The following is a 16973-nucleotide window of genomic DNA, read 5'->3' as shown; positions in this document are numbered from 1 at the left end:
TCATGCTATGAATGTCCACACGACGATAAGCCACTTCGTTGAGCTATCATCTTCATGCTAGGTCGCTTCAGAAAACAAAACGAGCTATCCATATCTCAGTGGGGCCTTACCTGGTAAGATAAAAAGTTGAGTTCGTTTAGTTTATGCGATCATAGACGGCTGTGCTGCCGATGGGATGTCCTCGCTAACAGCACTTGCCCCCGAGGCTACACCGGGGGGAGGGATCTTTGTCTTTGTACTTTGCATACCTGCCAACGTGTCTCACCTGCCTCTGTGTGGGAGGCAATCGCCACCCTAGGCCCACTTCCCCCTAGCCCCCCCGCTGCGCTTGACGGCTGCGTCGCCGAGGAGGTGAACATTTTGCGCACGCACACAAACAAGACAAAGATCCCCCCGTGTAGCCTCAACAGACTGTAGGGGCAAGTGCTGTTAGCGAGCAGCACCTGTGAAGGCCTTGCACGGTACACGAGGGGGTGGGTGGCCAGCACCACGCCCGATCGACTTTGTTCTCCCCAGTGGTGATGTTTACACACCGCACCAGGTACTCGTTTGAGGCTGAGTCGACCTAGAAGAGGCCCAGGACCGGTTCAGATAATCATCACTGGTGTTGGTCGTGAGCGGGAATCGAACTCGGGTCGTTGGGTTTCGTGGCGCTAACCGCTACACCGCCGTTCCCAACATAGAGAGACACGCGATCCCACCCTAACTAAAAACCCGTGTCATGGATGATATTGGTCGCGAAAGCCGACTGCGTGTCAAGTAGACACACAGACACACAACATTCACTCAACGCGCTGTGGCCTTCACGTCGGAGGGATTGTTTTTTTACATATTTAGAACTCGCGCGGACGTTTATAAATATATATATTTTTTTATTTTAAAACCACCATGACCCCATCCGCTTGGGCGTGGCGCGCGATCTGCACTGAGTTTTGGGCAGCCAAAATCGGTAAAAAACGTCGAACAAAGACGTTCGACCCGCGTCATCGCGGCGCTTTCAGGCACGCTTCTGCGGCCGTCTGGAACGCTCTTCCGTATCCGATACCGGGAAGCCACTGGGTGCTGTGCACTCTGAAGTCGTTTGGATTGACAAACTAATTTCTTACGAACTGATTTTTTTGCGTGTGCAGTTCGTTGTATCTCCCCCACCCCCCCCCGGCCCGCGGGTTGGCTACGTACGGTGCGAAAGAAGTTCAACGTGCGTGCGTACGTACATACAATAACGCGTTAGATTTGAGCCAGCGCATCGTGCTCGGATCCCAGACTGCTCCGGGGACGCGCCGCGTTTTCTACGCACGGACGGCGAGCTGCCCGTGGCCAGTATGTGGCAGCGCGTTAGCGGGCGATTTCTTGAATCCATCTGTGCAGAGCTTAATCGTGCCAAGCACACCCCCCCCCCTTCCTCCTCCCACACAAAGTCAAACTTTGCACGGGACGGGCTCGCTCCAGAGGTCGTCCGTAAGCGAGAGGGCCACGGGTTTGGCCAGCAGGGGACAAAAATGTCAGCTTTGGTGATGCCCACTGAACATTTTCTGTCTCACTCGGCGGTGGCCCCAGGATTGTGAACTGGTTGCAGCAGGCAGAATCGGCAAGAGAGAGAACAAAACTGAGCCACTGCAGGGGAGTCGTCGCACAAAGCGACGTTCGTGACGAGACGGAGGGGCAGAGTCACGGCTTTGTCGGGGCCTGGAGTTGCAGCTCTCCTCTGTCTCTCCTCTGTCTCTCCTTTGTCTCTCTTTTGTCTCTCCTTTGTCTCTCTTTTGTCTCTCTGTTTGTTTCTCTTTTGTCTCTCTTCTGTCTCTCCTCTGTATCTCTGTCTGTCTCTCTGTCTGTTTCTCTGCCTCTCTGTCTGTCTCTCTGTCTGTCTCTCTTTTGTCTCTCCTCTGTCTCTCTGTCTGTCTCTCTTCTGTCTCTCTTTTGTTTCTCTGTCTGTCTCTCTTCTGTCTCTCTTTTGTTTCTCTGTCTGTCTCTCTTTTGTTTCTCTGTCTGTCTCTCCTCTGTCTTTCTTCTGTCTCTCTTCTGTCTCTCTTTTGTCTCTCTGCCTCTTTGTCTGTCTCTCTGTCTGTCTCTCTTCTGTCTCTTTTGTCTCTCCTCTGTCTCTCTGTCTGTCTCTCTTCTGTCTCTCTTTTGTTTCTCTGTCTGTCTCTCTGTCTGTCTCTCTTCTGTCTCTCTGTCTGTCTCTCTGTCTGTCTCTCTTCTGTCTATCTGTCTGTCTCTCTGTCTGTCTCTCTTCTGTCTCTCTTCTGTCTCTCCTCTGTATCTCTGTCTCTCGTCTGTCTATCTGTCTGCCTCTCTGTCTGTCTCTCTGCCTCTCTGTCTGTCTCTCTTCTGTCTCTCTGTCTGTCTCTCCTCTGTCTCTCCTCTGTCTCTCTTCTGTCTCTCTGTCTATCTCTCTTCTGTCTCTCTGTCTGTCTCTCTGTCTCTCTCTCTGTCTCTCTTCTGTCTCTCTGTCTCTCTGTCTCTCTTCTGTCTCTCTGTCTGTCTCTCTGTCTGTCTCTCTGTCTGCCCTCCGCCTCTCTTTCTCTGTAGGGACGCCAGAGTTATGCTCTTTGCTTTGAGTGGCACCCATCTTCTGGTCACCGCTACGGATGGAGATTTTTTGTTCATTATAATCTCACAGGCAACATGTTGTGTAGCTACTGCTGCCAATGCCGGCAGGTGAGCTGGTGATATGGAACTGTCGCTGGTGAGTTGTGGCTCATTACGATCACCGCAGACAGCGACTTCTGCATCACCGCTCTCTCGCACGCGACCTGTTACACCTACAGTGACTCTAACACTGACCCTAACCATTACACCTACAGTGACCCTAACACTGACCCTAACCATTACACCTACAGTGACCCTAACACTGACCCTAACCATTACACCTACAGTGACTCTAACACTGACCCTAACCATTACACTTACAGTGACCCTAACACTGACCCTAACCATTACACTTACAGTGACCCTAACACTGACCCTAACCATTACACCTACAGTCACACTAACACTGACCCTAACCATTACACTTACAGTGACCCTAACACTGATACTAACCATTACACCTACAGTCACACTAACACTGACCCTAACCATTACACCTACAGTGACTCTAACAGTGACCCTAACCATTACACTTACAGTGACCCTAACACTGACCCTAACCATTACACCTACAGTGACTCTAACACTGACCCAAACCATTACACCTACAGTCACACTAACACTGACCCTAACCATTACACCTACAGTGACTCTAACAGTGACCCTAACCATTACACTTACAGTGACCCTAACACTGACCCTAACCATTACACCTACAGTGACTCTAACACTGACCCAAACCATTACACCTACAGTCACACTAACACTGATCCTAACCATTACACCTACAGTCACACTAACACTGACCCTAACCATTACACCTACAGTCACACTAACACTGACCCTAACCATTACACTTACAGTGACCCTAACACTGACCCTAACCATTACACCTACAGTCACACTAACACTGATCCTAACCATTACACCTACAGTCACACTAACACTGACCCTAACCATTACGCCTACAGTCACACTAACATTGACCCTAACCATTACACCTACAGTCACTCTCACAATAACCCTAACCATTACACTTACAGTCACACTAACACTGACCCTAACCATTACACCTACAATCACACTAACACTGACGCTAACCATTACACCTATAGTCACTCTAACACTGACGCTAACCATTACACCTACAGTCACCCTTACACTGACCCTAACCATTACACCTACAGTCACACTAATACTGACCCTAACCATTACACCTACAGTCACACTAACACTGACCCTAACCATTACACCTACAGTCACCCTAACACTGACCCTAACCATTACACCTACAGTCACACTAATACTGACCCTAACCATTACACCTACAGTCACACTAACACTGACCCTAACCATTACACCTACAGTCACCCTAACACTGACCCTAACCATTACACCTACAGTCACCCTAACACTGACCCTAACCATTACACCTACAGTCACCCTAACACTGACCCTAACCATTACACCTACAGTCACACTAACACTGACCCTAACCATTACACCTACAGTCACACTAACACTGACCCTAACCATTACACCTACAGTCACACTAATACTGACCCTAACCATTACACCTACAGTCACACTAACACTGACCCTAACCATTACACCTACAGTCACCCTAACACTGACCCTAACCATTACACCTACAGTCACCCTAACACTGACCCTAACCATTACACCTACAGTCACCCTAACACTGACCCTAACCATTACACCTACAGTCACACTAACACTGACCCTAACCATTACACCTACAGTCACACTAATACTGACCCTAACCATTACACCTACAGTGACTCTAACACTGACCCTAACCATTACACCTACAGTCACACTAATACTGACCCTAATCATTACACCTACAGTCACACTAGCACTGTTGCTATGATACCTAACACGGGCCCTAACCGACCTAACACACCAACACCCTTAGACCCAACACCACCCCAAGCATTGAACCTGACACCGTGTGAGATGCGTGTCCCTGTGTGTGTCTGTGGGGGGGAGCGGTGGTGTAGCGGTTAGCACGCTGCACTACGAACCTGGTGTGTAAACATCGCCACAGGCGAGACAAAGGCGGCCGGGCGTGGTGCTGGCCACCCACCCCCTCGTGTTGCCGTGCCGGCCTTCGTAGGTGCTCGCTAACAGCACTTGCCCTAACCGTCTGTTAAGGCTATACGGGGGATCTTTGTCTTTTTATCTTTGTCTGTGGGGGGGGGGGGGGGGGGTGAGCGCACTGCACGGACGAACCTGGTGACTTGGGATCGATTCCGGGCCCATGAAGCCACGGATCCCAGACCTCAACTGCAGTCAACTCACCCCCCCCCCCCGCCCCCCGCTAATCAGCACTGGGGAGACAAAGGTGGCCGGGCTTGGGGCCGGAAAAAAAACTACTACCTCCTAGTGCGCCGTCTTCACCTTAATAGGCATTCGCAAACAGCACTAGCGTCGATAGCCTTGTGTGGGCTACACGGGGTATCTTTGTTTCACGCGTGCGTGTATGTACGACGCGGCGCTCGCAAGCCGAGTTCAATTCCTGCCCATGGATGCGAATCGTCGTTCCCAATTGGCATCGTCAACCTGCTCTACACTTCCCCTAGGTCGACTCAGCCTTAAACATCATCGCCACCGGGGAGACGAAGGCGGCCGGGCGTGGTACTGGTCACCCATCACCTCGTGCGCCGTGCCGGCCTTCATAGGTGCTACGCGCTAACAGCACTTGCCCCCACAGTCCGTTCAGGCTATACGGGGGATCTTTGTCTTTGGACCTCGCTAAGAGCGCTTGCCCCCACAGTCTGCCCGGGCTATACGGGGGATCTTTATCTTTGGACCTCGCTAAGAGCACTTGCCCGCACAGTCTGCCCAGGCTATACAGGGAATCTTTGTCTTTGGACCTCGCTAAGATCACTTGCCACCCACAGTCTGCCCAGGCTATACGGGGCATCTTTATCTTTGGACCTCGCTAAGAGCACTTGCCCGCATAGTCTGCCCAGGCTTTACGGGGGATCTTTGTCTTTGGACCTCGATAAGAGCACTTGCCACCCACAGTCTGCCCGGGCTATACGGGGGATCTTTATCTTTGGACCTCGCTAAGAGCACTTGCCCGCACAGTCTGCCCAGGCTATACGGGGGATCTTTGTCTTTGGACCTCGATAAGAGCACTTGCCACCCACAGTCTGCCCGGGCTATACGGGGGATCTTTGTCTTTGGATCTCGCTAAGAGCACTTGCCCCCATAGTCTGCCCGGGCTATACGGGGGATCTTTATCTTTGGACCTCGCTAAGAGAACTTGCCCCCACAGTCTGCCAAGGCTATACGGGGGATCTTTGTCCTTTGTGTCGGGACCGCGAGAGCGTGCGCGCGAGTGTCGCCACCATGCGAAATAAGCAGCTGCAGCATCCGCTGCTGTCCGAAGTTGTCTCCTGCGTTTGTTTGCCGGGTGGAGGGAGCCCATCGGGGTAGAGAGAGAGAGAGAGGAACGTGACATCATGATGGGAGGGTTGGTGGTGGGGGTGGTGGTTGACGCGCTGCGCTACGAACCCGGTGACCCGAGTTCGATTCGCGCTCACCATCAATAACAGGGGGCGAATGTTTGAGCGGGTGCTGGACCTCCCCTAGGTCGACTCGGCCTCAAAATCAGTACCCGGTGCGCGGTGTGGCGTAAGCGTCGTCACTCGGGAGACAAAGGCGGCCGGGCGTGGTGCTGGCCAGCCTCACCTCTTCGTCTGTCGTACCTTCATAGGTGCTGCTTCTCGCTAACAGCACTTGCTCCAACAGTCTGTTGAGGCTATACGGGGGATCTTTGCCTTTGGGCCTTGCTAACAGCACTTGCCCAATAGTCTGTTGAGGCTACACGGGGGATCTTTGCCTTTGGGCCTTGCTAACAGCACTTGCCCAATAGTCTGTTGAGGCTATACGGGGGATCTTTGTCTTTGGGCCTTGCTAACAGCACTTGCCCCAACAGTCTGTTGAGGCTACACGGGGGATCTTTGTCTTTGGGGGGCGGGGAAGGATAATAAATAAATGAATCTCGCGATATCTCGAGTTGCAAGTTGGTTTGACAAAGTTGGAGGGAGGGGGGGAGGGGTGGAGGGAGGGGTGGAGGGGGGTGGAGGGAGGGGTGGAGGGGAGGTGGAGGGAGGGGGGGGTGGGAGGGGGGGTGGAGGGAGGGGGGTGGTGGGAGGGGGGGTGGAGGGAGGGGGGTGGTGGGAGGGAGGGGTGGAGGGAGGGGTGGAGGGAGGGGGGGGTTCAGTGGTCAGAGCGCGCGCGGCGTTGTCGCTGCAGCTGCGTTGAGTCGCACGCGGGGCCGGCTGCGCGTGGGGGTGCCGGCCCCCCGCCCCGCCCCCGCCGTGAGAAGCTGGCATGGCCCCCCACGCCCTGCACCTCTAATGGAGCCACGCCGGCGGTGGTGGTGGTGGTGGAGGGGGGGAGCGGTGATGGTGGGGAGGGGGGCGAGGTGAGCAAATCACAAAGAGATGAAAAATTACGAATTGAAAAGCCACTCCCCACAATAACGCCGCGAAGGTAGGAGACGCGTGCGATGAACAGCCCCTGCTCGGGAGATGACCTCGTCTGGACGCTAAGATACCGTGACGGTTTGCTGCGTACGGTGCAAAAGAAGTTCGGCACACAGGGACTCCTCTACTCACGGACATTCGACGTACCAACTTTCAGAGATAGGAACGAACCTGCCCGGATGTCATGTCGACGCCACACGAAGAACCAGTGGCATCCTCATCTGCAGAACACGAAGAACCAGTGGCATCTACATCTGCAGAACACGAAGAACCAGTGGCATCCTCATCTGCAGAACACGAAGAACCAGTGGCATCTACATCTGCAGAGCACGAAGAACCAGTGGCATCTACATAAGCAGAACACGAAGAACCAGTGGTATCTACATCTGCAGAACGTGAAGAACCAGTGGCATCCTCATCTGCAGAACACGAAGAACCAGTGGCATCTACATCTGCAGAACGTGAAGAACCAGTGGCATCTACATCTGCAGAACAAGAAGAACCAGTGGCATCTACATCTGCAGAACACGAAGAACCAGTGGCATCTACATCTGCAGAACATGAAGAACCAGTGGCATCCTCATCTGCAGAACGTGAAGAACCAGTGGCATCTACATCTGCAGAACGTGAAGAACCAGTGGCATCCTCATCTGCAGAACACGAAGAACCAGTGGCATCTACATCTGCAGAACACGAAGAACCAGTGGCATCTACATCTGCAGAACGTGAAGAACCAGTGGCATCTACATCTACAGAACACGAAGAACCAGTGGCATCTACATCTGCAGAACATGAAGAACCAGTGGCATCCTCATCTGCAGAACGTGAAGAACCAGTGGCATCTACATCTGCAGAGCACGAAGAACCAGTGGCATCTACATAAGCAGAACACGAAGAACCAGTGGTATCTACATCTGCAGAACGTGAAGAACCAGTGGCATCCTCATCTGCAGAACACGAAGAACCAGTGGCATCTACATCTGCAGAACGTGAAGAACCAGTGGCATCTACATCTGCAGAACAAGAAGAACCAGTGGCATCTACATCTGCAGAACACGAAGAACCAGTGGCATCTACATCTGCAGAACATGAAGAACCAGTGGCATCCTCATCTGCAGAACGTGAAGAACCAGTGGCATCTACATCTGCAGAACGTGAAGAACCAGTGGCATCCTCATCTGCAGAACACGAAGAACCAGTGGCATCTACATCTGCAGAACACGAAGAACCAGTGGCATCTACATCTGCAGAACGTGAAGAACCAGTGGCATCTACATCTACAGAACACGAAGAACCAGTGGCATCTACATCTGCAGAACATGAAGAACCAGTGGCATCCTCATCTGCAGAACGTGAAGAACCAGTGGCATCTACATCTACAGAACACGAAGAACCAGTGGCATCTACATCTGCAGAACGTGAAGAACCAGTGGCATCCTCATCTGCAGAACGTGAAGAACCAGTGGCATCTACATCTACAGAACACGAAGAACCAGTGGCATCTACATCTGCAGAACACGAAGAACCAGTGGCATCTACAGCTGCAGAACGTGAAGAACCAGGGGCATCTACATCTGCAGAACGTGAAGAACCAGTGGCATCTGCATCTGCAGAACGTGAAGAACCAGTGGCATCTACACTTGCAGAATACGAAGAACCAGTGGCGTCCACGTCGACAGATTATACAACTTTTTAAAGCCATTCCCCGCGTTTAGTGTACACGCCGTACAACGTGATTGGAATCGACTTGGACTTACGAACAAATCGACTTGCGAACGTGCGAAAGGAGAATTTTCGACTCTGGCGTTTGTGCAACGGCCAACTCAAAACGGTGCCTGGAGCTGATGCTGACCGGTGACCTTGTCTCCCTGCCCCCCCTCCCCTCCCCTCCCTCAATGTCACCTCCATCCCTTGCACCTCCCCCCCCCAACCCCACGCAGGCAGAGCTGCGTCTGCTGGGAGCGCCGATGCCCGCGAGGGTCCCGGGACCGTGCGGGGACCCCGAGCGCGAATCGTGGCTGCGGTCGCTGTTCGTGGAGCGCGTGCGCTCCTACACGGGCATCCCCTACGCGCAGAGGCACCACCGGCCCGGCAGTGGGTACCCGCTCAGGCCAACCCGCACCCACGCGCGCGTGCGTGCGTGTGTGCGTGTGTGTGTGAGCGGTGCACATAGCCTGGCACAAGCGTCGTGGTGACGTCACCGCCACTTAGTGGCGAATGGCGGTTGTTGTTGTTGTTGTGAGCGATGGTGTAGCGGTTAGCGCGCTGCGCTATGAACCCGGCGACACGGGTTCGATTCCCGCTCACGGCCGACACCCAGTGACGATTATCTGAACCGGTCCTGGGCCTCCACTAGGTCGACTCAGCCTCAAATGAGTACCTGGTGCGGTGTGTAAACATCGGCACTAGGGATACAAAGGCGGTCGGGCGTGGTGCTGGCCACCCACCCCCTCGTGTACCGTTCTGGCCTTCATAGGTGCTCACTAACAGCACTTGCCCCTACAGTCTGTTAAGGCTATATGGGGGGTCTTTGTCTTTGTGTCACATCAGGGCGCCGCAATGCTGAGATGTTAACTACCTCGCCTGGTATACAGGAGGTCGTGGGTTCGATCCAAACCCTGACGCCTGCTGTATATTTGGAGTTTGCGTGTCTCTCTCTCATCATCATCACAGTGGCTAGGAGATGTTAACAACCTCGCCTGCTCTACAGGAGGTTCATGGGTTCGATCCCGACCCTGACGCCTGCTGCTGTATATTTGCAGTTTGCGTGTCTCTCTCGCGCGGATTTTTCTCCGAGTCCTTCGGTTTTCCCCTCAATATTTAGAGTATTTGCCTACTATAAATGTCCACGTGATAAGCCACTTTGTTGAGCTATCATTTGTGGCCAGGTCGCTTCTGAAAAATAGCCATATAGCTCAGTGGGCCTTATCTGGTAAAAAAAATATAAAAAGTGTATATCATCCTTATGGAGGTACCCCGGGGTACCAAATAATACAAACTGGCCGAGGCAATTAAATATTTTATTTCTAGGACACTTTTTTTTCCCAGGGGTGTTCTTCACTCCGCGACTGGGGTACGAATCAATCCGACATCAGTGCCACACTTCGCGATGTCGAAACGCAGGGAGGACGCACTGTAGCGGTGCATCGTGAGTACAGCTCGTCGAGATGAGTCGATTGCCGCATCGCCGACCATCAGCAGACTAAAAGTCACTGCATCACGGACATTATGCTAGAGCCCGGCGTACTATGGTACCCTGGGGTACCGCCACAAGGTTCATATATCCATTGTAGTTTACATGAATACGTTACTCTTTGGTTATTTCGGTAAAGTCACGTAGGTATTAAATTAAATTAAATAAATAACGACGTTTCCAGCGCATCCTTTCCCACCTGATGACGGACGCTTGTGTTGCGCCCGTAACGTCGTGATTTATTTCATTTTCTACCTACGTTACTTTACCGAAAGAACCAAAGAGTATGGATTCCTGCAGTCACGAAAAGCTTCAAATCAAGAATGAATGCATTGAACTCCCTCCTCTGGTCTTCGCACCTGATTGGTTCACAAGTGACGACATCACATTCACCCTCTCGATTTAAGACCGAAACCGCAGGAGGATTTTCCCACAGTTCTGGCTGTCGCCTGTTGATGCTGATTGTTGTGATTACCGGCGAAACGTGACGGGACTCGAATTGTAAAATGTCGTGGTGGGTTTACTCTCCAGCACACAACCGGTTAGCGCTGTACGAGTAGCGAAGTAGCACGTTTTGTTTACGTTGCAAACCTTACTAATCGGCTGTGCCGGATGGCGGAAGGTTAACGACACATTTATATTGTATGCGATCTAACCCAAATTGAGCCTCTAATGGAAACACATTCCTGCTGAGGGAGCTGGTAGGAACGTTGGGTTGCTCGGTCAATGGCCAGGGTCCACGGCGGCACCACGTGGTGTATTCCGCAAATATGCCCGACTGTGGGGGTGGGCACAAGCCGGCGTGAGTAGGTTAAACGTTGAGTTTTATAAGGGCACCACGGGGTGATCAGCCCCTCCCCTCCCAGCCCCACCCCTCCCACCCCCCACCCAGCCCCACCCTCCCCACCCAGCCCCTCCCCACCCAGCCCCTCCCTTCCCACCCAGCCCCTCCCCACCCAGCCCCTCCCTCCCCACCCAGCCCCTCCCCACCCTCCCCTCTCCACCCAGCCCCACCCCTCCCATTTTTGGATGCACGACGGACGGATGGACACAATAATCCCCTGTGGGCTAGTGTCACCAGGAGGTTCCTACCAGTAAAAGTGTATAATACATTTAAGTTTATAGCGCCACACCCTGCTGAATGTTGTGAGCTGCGTGGCTTTGAAGGGTCTCGAGTCTGGACCATTAATCCAAACGTACACTCACTGATTCTGCACGTATCGGTGTGTATATACAATTATACACACTGTGTATATAAAATGGCAATGTAATTTCATCCACGCACGCGGCCGTGCTAAACGAAACAGCGCGGCGCCCGCGAAACAGCTCTCCCAAGATTCTCGCGCACAATTTGGCTCGAAAGCATCCGACGTAAGCCGCTGCCCCCGGAGTGTTCGGAACCTGCCCTCTCTAAGTTCCGCGTTTCTCGGCATCTCCATTTCTGCCGCATATCTCTATCCTCGCTTAACCTGGCCCGACCGCCGCCGAAAAGCCCTCCCCGCGTTACGATACGCTCGAGAAGTCGCCGCTCGCTGGCCCCGCGCCCTCCGTACCCACTGCAGGCCCCGAGTTCGAGTCCCCACTCTTCCTCGACCGCTGCGGGCTGGTGCGGCGGGCGCTGATGGACCTTCGCGCCGAGCTGGGCTTCTCGGTGGGGCCGTGGAACCAGGCCTACCTGTACGACACGCTGCCCATCGACGTGAGCGGCCCCGCCGACATGCAGCCCGGTGACCTCGTCTTCACCACCGCCACCTACTTCGACCCCACGGGTACGGGGCGGCGGGACGAGCGGACCCGGGACCCGGGGGGACGGTCTGCTGAGGCTACATGGGAGGAATGTTCGTCTTGGTGTGCGCAGGTGTGCGCGCGCGTGTTGCGATTCGCTGGATCAGCGTGTGTGCAGGTGTGCGGATGTTTGCCTGGCGGGGAGCGGCGGTGTGGCGGTCAGCGCCGCGCTGCACGAACGAACCCGGAGCCGCCCGGGTTCGATTCCCGCTCACGGCCAACACCGGTGACGATTATCCGAACCGGTCTTGGGCCTCCCCTACATCGACTCAGCCTCGAATGAGTACCTGGGTGCGGTGTGTAAACATCGCCATTGCGGAGACAAAGGCGGCCGGGCATGGTTGCTGGCCATCCACCACCCCCCCCCCCCGCCCCCGTGTGCCGTGCCGGCCTTCATAGGGGCGTACTCGCTAGCAGCACTTGCCCCCAACAGTCTGTCGAGGCTACACGGGAGACCTTTGCCTTTGTGCGTGCGCAGCCAAGCGGCACCCGCACGGCGTGGTGCACGTGGAGGTGTGGGCGGGCGACGGCGAGCGGACGGTGGCTGCCCGCTGGCGTCGCGGCCACGTGCAGGAGTTCCCCTCCTACCGCTTCGACTCGGCGGCGTACGGCGACGCGCGCTATCACTTCCGCTCCATCAGCACGTGGCTGCAGGGAGTGTGCGTCAGGTGCGCGTCACGGGGTGGGGGGGGGTAGAGGACGACAACCCCCCACCCCCCTCGCAGTCATCCCCACCGATTCGTTCATTCACATCGCACCGATTGTTTGTGTTGGTGGGCGGGGGGCTGATGTCATAGTTGTCAACCACTTATCAGTGCTGCCGACCTTATTACACACACACACACACCCTGTGCCCTTATACATCTCAACGTGTATCCTACAAAATCTCATCACGACGGAGAAAGACAAACAAATGGACAATCGTCACTACGACACTCACCACTAGTACACTCATCACTAGTACACTCACTACTACACTCACCACTACACTCACCACTAGTACACTCATCACGAGTACACTCACTACTACACTCACCACTACATTCACCACTTGTACACTCACCACTACACTCACCACTAGTACACTCATCACGAGTACACTCACTACTACACTCACCACTACATTCACCACTTGTACACTCACCACTACTACACTCACCACTACATACCTGTCAACCCCATATTAATGCCCTACCATTATTACAGACCAATTCAGACCTAATTGGTCACCCCGTGCCCTTATAAATCTCAACGTGCATCCTACAAAGTCCCATCACAAGGGAGAAACACAAATAGACAATGTTATTGTTGTTGTTGCCCGTAGTGAAACCGCTGTACGCCGTATGGACCTGAACAACTCAATTTCAATGTAACAAGAATACAGGGTAAACCGAGATTGGTTGACAGCGATGTTATGATGCCAGGCGCTGTGCGACAGGGCTGCAATGGATCGAATCGCCACAGCGTCGGGGGTGGGGGGGGGGTGTAGTGGGGGTTCATCAGCACTCGGCTGGATTTTGTCCGACGTTTCGCTCCCAGAGCAGAAATTTTGGGAAATCAGTTTCCTGAAGCGGCTCGATGGGCGACGTCGCCACTGCCGTTATCGCCGATCGAGCCTCGGTCGATCAGAACGCACGCGTTCGTCCGTGACGTTTCGGACGACGGCCCTTCTTCAGAGCCGCACAGGAGAGCCGACTGTGCTCATAGTCGGAGACTTGGACCGGACACACGGTGGGACCCGGAGAGAACTGCGGGGACGTTTTAACAGTTGTTGAAATCCATAATAGATGTTTTAACAGTCGTTGAAATCCATAATAGAGGTTTTAACAGTCGTTGAAATCCATAATAGAGGTTTTAACAGTCGTTGAAATTCATAATAGAGGTTTTTTTGGGTTAGATCCCATAAATATATAAAAGTGTCGATAAGCCTGCCACCACCCGACAAAACCAATTAGTAAGGTTTGTCACGTGAACAGAACGTGCCAATTCGTCACTAGTGCAGTGGGTTCCACTGAGGCGCACACTCAAACTTGGAGGCAACACGTTTATGCCGGACCCAACAGGGTAACTACAGAACCATTCAACAGGATAACGACATAGGGTGGTGACCACCACGGGTAACTACATAACCCCTCACGGAATACTATATAGCCGGCCAGTTCAACTAACACGCTGCCTGGCCCCCGATGTCTTGCGCGAATCCCGAAGATCGAAGATGTGGCCGGCGGATTCCATTCCTCAGGGGCTCAGGACTCGGCCTTTATGGGCCGCGGTGTGGCCGGGCTCCGCCCTTGGCCACGCCCCCTTCCTGATCCTTCCTGAAGACTCTGGCCCCTACATCACGTGTCCCTCTCACCCCCCTTTTGGGCCCCCCTTGCCACCTCGTCCGGTCATGTGCCCTCTCGGATTGACCCAGAGTGTCCTGTCCTCACCCGACCTCTCTCTCTCACTGTCACCAGGACTATGCCCCCTAGGGAGCCCTTCCGTGCTGTACTCACTCCGGTGCTAGAGAGAGACTCAACACGTACAGTACCACTCTTCTGTCGGTACTAGCGCTACACTACAGTGACTCCATACACGTCACTACACTAGTACAGCACACCGGTGTGTTGGAGAGCAAAGCCACAACATTTACCATCTGAGTACGATGTTTTGCCAGTAATTACAACTAGCTTCATCAGGCGACAGCCAGATTTGTGGAGAAATCCTCCTGTTTCGTTCCTTAAATAGATAGATGTGATGACGTCATTTGTGTGCCCTTCTTGCATGAAGTGGGGGGGGCGATTAATGAATGCATATAAATGACAAACCAGTGTCGTCGTTGTTGTTTATTTGTGTCGTTGGTTTTGCAGCCACTGCAGCGAGCACGCGTGGGGTCGCTGTCGCCGAGACTTTCCCGGCCCCAAGTCAATCTTCTGCCCAGACGACGGCGCGGAGCGCGAGGACGTGGGCCACGTGGCCCAGAGAGGGCCACAACAAAAACAACAACAACAACAACAACATCGCGGGGTCGAGAATTCACCACCACCACCACTACCACCACCACCACCACCGTCGCATGACCAATGGCTCGTCACGACGAAACCAGCGGATTCTCCGCCGCACGGCAACAGCAACAACAACAACAACAACGACGACGGCGACGACGACGACGACGAGGAGGAGGAGGAGTCCTCCTCCGGCCTCCAGGATTTTTCCTCCGCTCTGCTGCCGCTCCAGGAAGTCTCCGCGGAGAAGCAGCAGACGTTGGTGGGGTCCTCGCGGGAGAGACGGCGGCGGCATCAGCGGGCATCAACCTGCGAGCCGTCCGCGGCGCCGGTGCCCGCTCGGCGTGCCGGCGCCGGTGAAGGCGGCGGCGGCGGCGGCGACGTCGACGGCGGCAGAGAATCGGCGACGCGGAGCCGGCGAGACGCGCGGGGGGTCCGCGCGAGCCGGCGAACGTGGGAGACGGTGGCGGCCATGGCGGCGGTGGGCGGAGGGGCGCGGGCGGCAGAGGAGGAGGGCGAGACGCCGGGGTGGCCGCAGGGGGCCGCGGAGGCCGCAGGGGGCGGCCGCACGGGGCTCCCAGGTGACGAGTTCGGATTGGCCACCGTCACGCTGGCCCTGGCGTTGACGCTCGAGGCGCTCGTCGTTTTGTTCTTCGTCGTTCTGTGACCGCGGGCCGCGCGGCCCGAGGGACGATCGTGGTCGCGACGCGCAGGAGCGGCGATTTCTAGACGGGCCCTCGCGCGGTGCGCGTCGACCATCGGCTCCGTCGGCGGTCTGAGCGACGCCACGTGACGGCGCAAGGCGGGATGGGTCACACACACCGCGCCTCTTGCTGCACAGTCACCACCTTTTTTTCCCCGTCCCCCCGCACCTCCGATTAGCAGGGTTGGCTACGTACGGTGCGAAAGAAGTTCAGCATACATATACGTACGCGGGCCAAAACGTGGACATGTTTCCCAGCCAGAACGTCGTCTATTATCAGCACTCTGCAATGAAACTGCAATCAAGTTCATTGCAGTACCGGCACCAAATTAATCCCTGCCCCCACAAAAATACAGACGCCTATTCCTGGGCTGTCCACATGGTTGGCTACGTACGGTGGGAAAGAAGTTCAACATACATACAAACCCACGCCATACCCAGGTAAAAACCCAGAGAGGTGGCAACCTACCAATGAGTCAGTTTCTGCATAGTTGTATTGTTGTTATATTACTCGTGTTCGTATCTAGCCTACATGCACTTTCTGTCTGATGAGCTTCCAATCAATTTTACAGAAAAAAATATATTCAGAATCGATAGTTTCTTGGTGATTGGAGCTGCGTGATGTGGCTCGGCTGGATAAAGGGTGCGAGAGAGAAACAAATAATAATATTACAAATATTACATAGAAAACATAGGGGGAACATAGACATGGAGTAGGGAGATAGGGGGTAGAGAGAGAGGGGGGGGGGGGTGGGGTAGAGAGAGGGGGTAGAGAGAGATGGGAGGGGTAAGGAGAGCAGAGCGTGAAATTTTTTGTGAAATCTTTCATCTAAAAAAAGGGGGGGGGGTGGTTACATAAAGCAAAGCATTGAAAAAAACGAAATGATGACCGAAGCAAAGTGCCGACTACGCCGAGCATCTTCTTGTTTCCTCTGATCGTAAAAGAGAGAGAGATGCATTGTTCTTGTTGGTGAGATCCTGACGTCACAGACAACAATGGTGCGCCACGTGGAACTCGCATCGATGAATCTAAGTGCCCTTTTTGGCGAGTAGCCGGGTTCGGTTGATGTGGCACAGCAGCACGGCTACCGGTTGGCTATACTGCGAGTTCGTAGCCTGGCCAGCATCCACCACACAGCGCCATCTTCACCGTCAACATCGTAATGATCATAATCATAACCATCACCATCATA

At 54.1% G+C, this 16973-nt stretch overlaps 1 protein-coding gene across 1 annotated transcript in view; it reads left to right on the top strand.

Moving 5' to 3' along the window:
* The window catches only part of TTLL10 (tubulin tyrosine ligase like 10), a 218887-nt gene that overhangs the window by 184244 nt on the left and 17670 nt on the right, over window positions 1-16973 (top strand). Inside the window, exons 2-5 of the mRNA XM_076072790.1 lie at window positions 9053-9206; window positions 11868-12074; window positions 12569-12758; window positions 14943-15740. Coding sequence (XP_075928905.1) covers window positions 9053-9206; window positions 11868-12074; window positions 12569-12758; window positions 14943-15740 — 1349 coding nt within the window. The remainder of the gene's footprint in view (window positions 1-9052; window positions 9207-11867; window positions 12075-12568; window positions 12759-14942; window positions 15741-16973) is intronic.

The sequence above is a fragment of the Petromyzon marinus genome, chromosome 39 (genome assembly GCF_048934315.1).
Source record: "Petromyzon marinus isolate PM22_M1 ecotype Great Lakes invasive population chromosome 39, UKy_Petmar_22M1.pri1.0, whole genome shotgun sequence".
In the NCBI taxonomy this organism is placed as follows: Eukaryota; Metazoa; Chordata; class Hyperoartia; order Petromyzontiformes; family Petromyzontidae; genus Petromyzon; species Petromyzon marinus.
The sequence above is the reverse complement of the archived record's forward strand: the minus strand, read 5'-3'. Positions and strand labels throughout refer to the sequence as shown.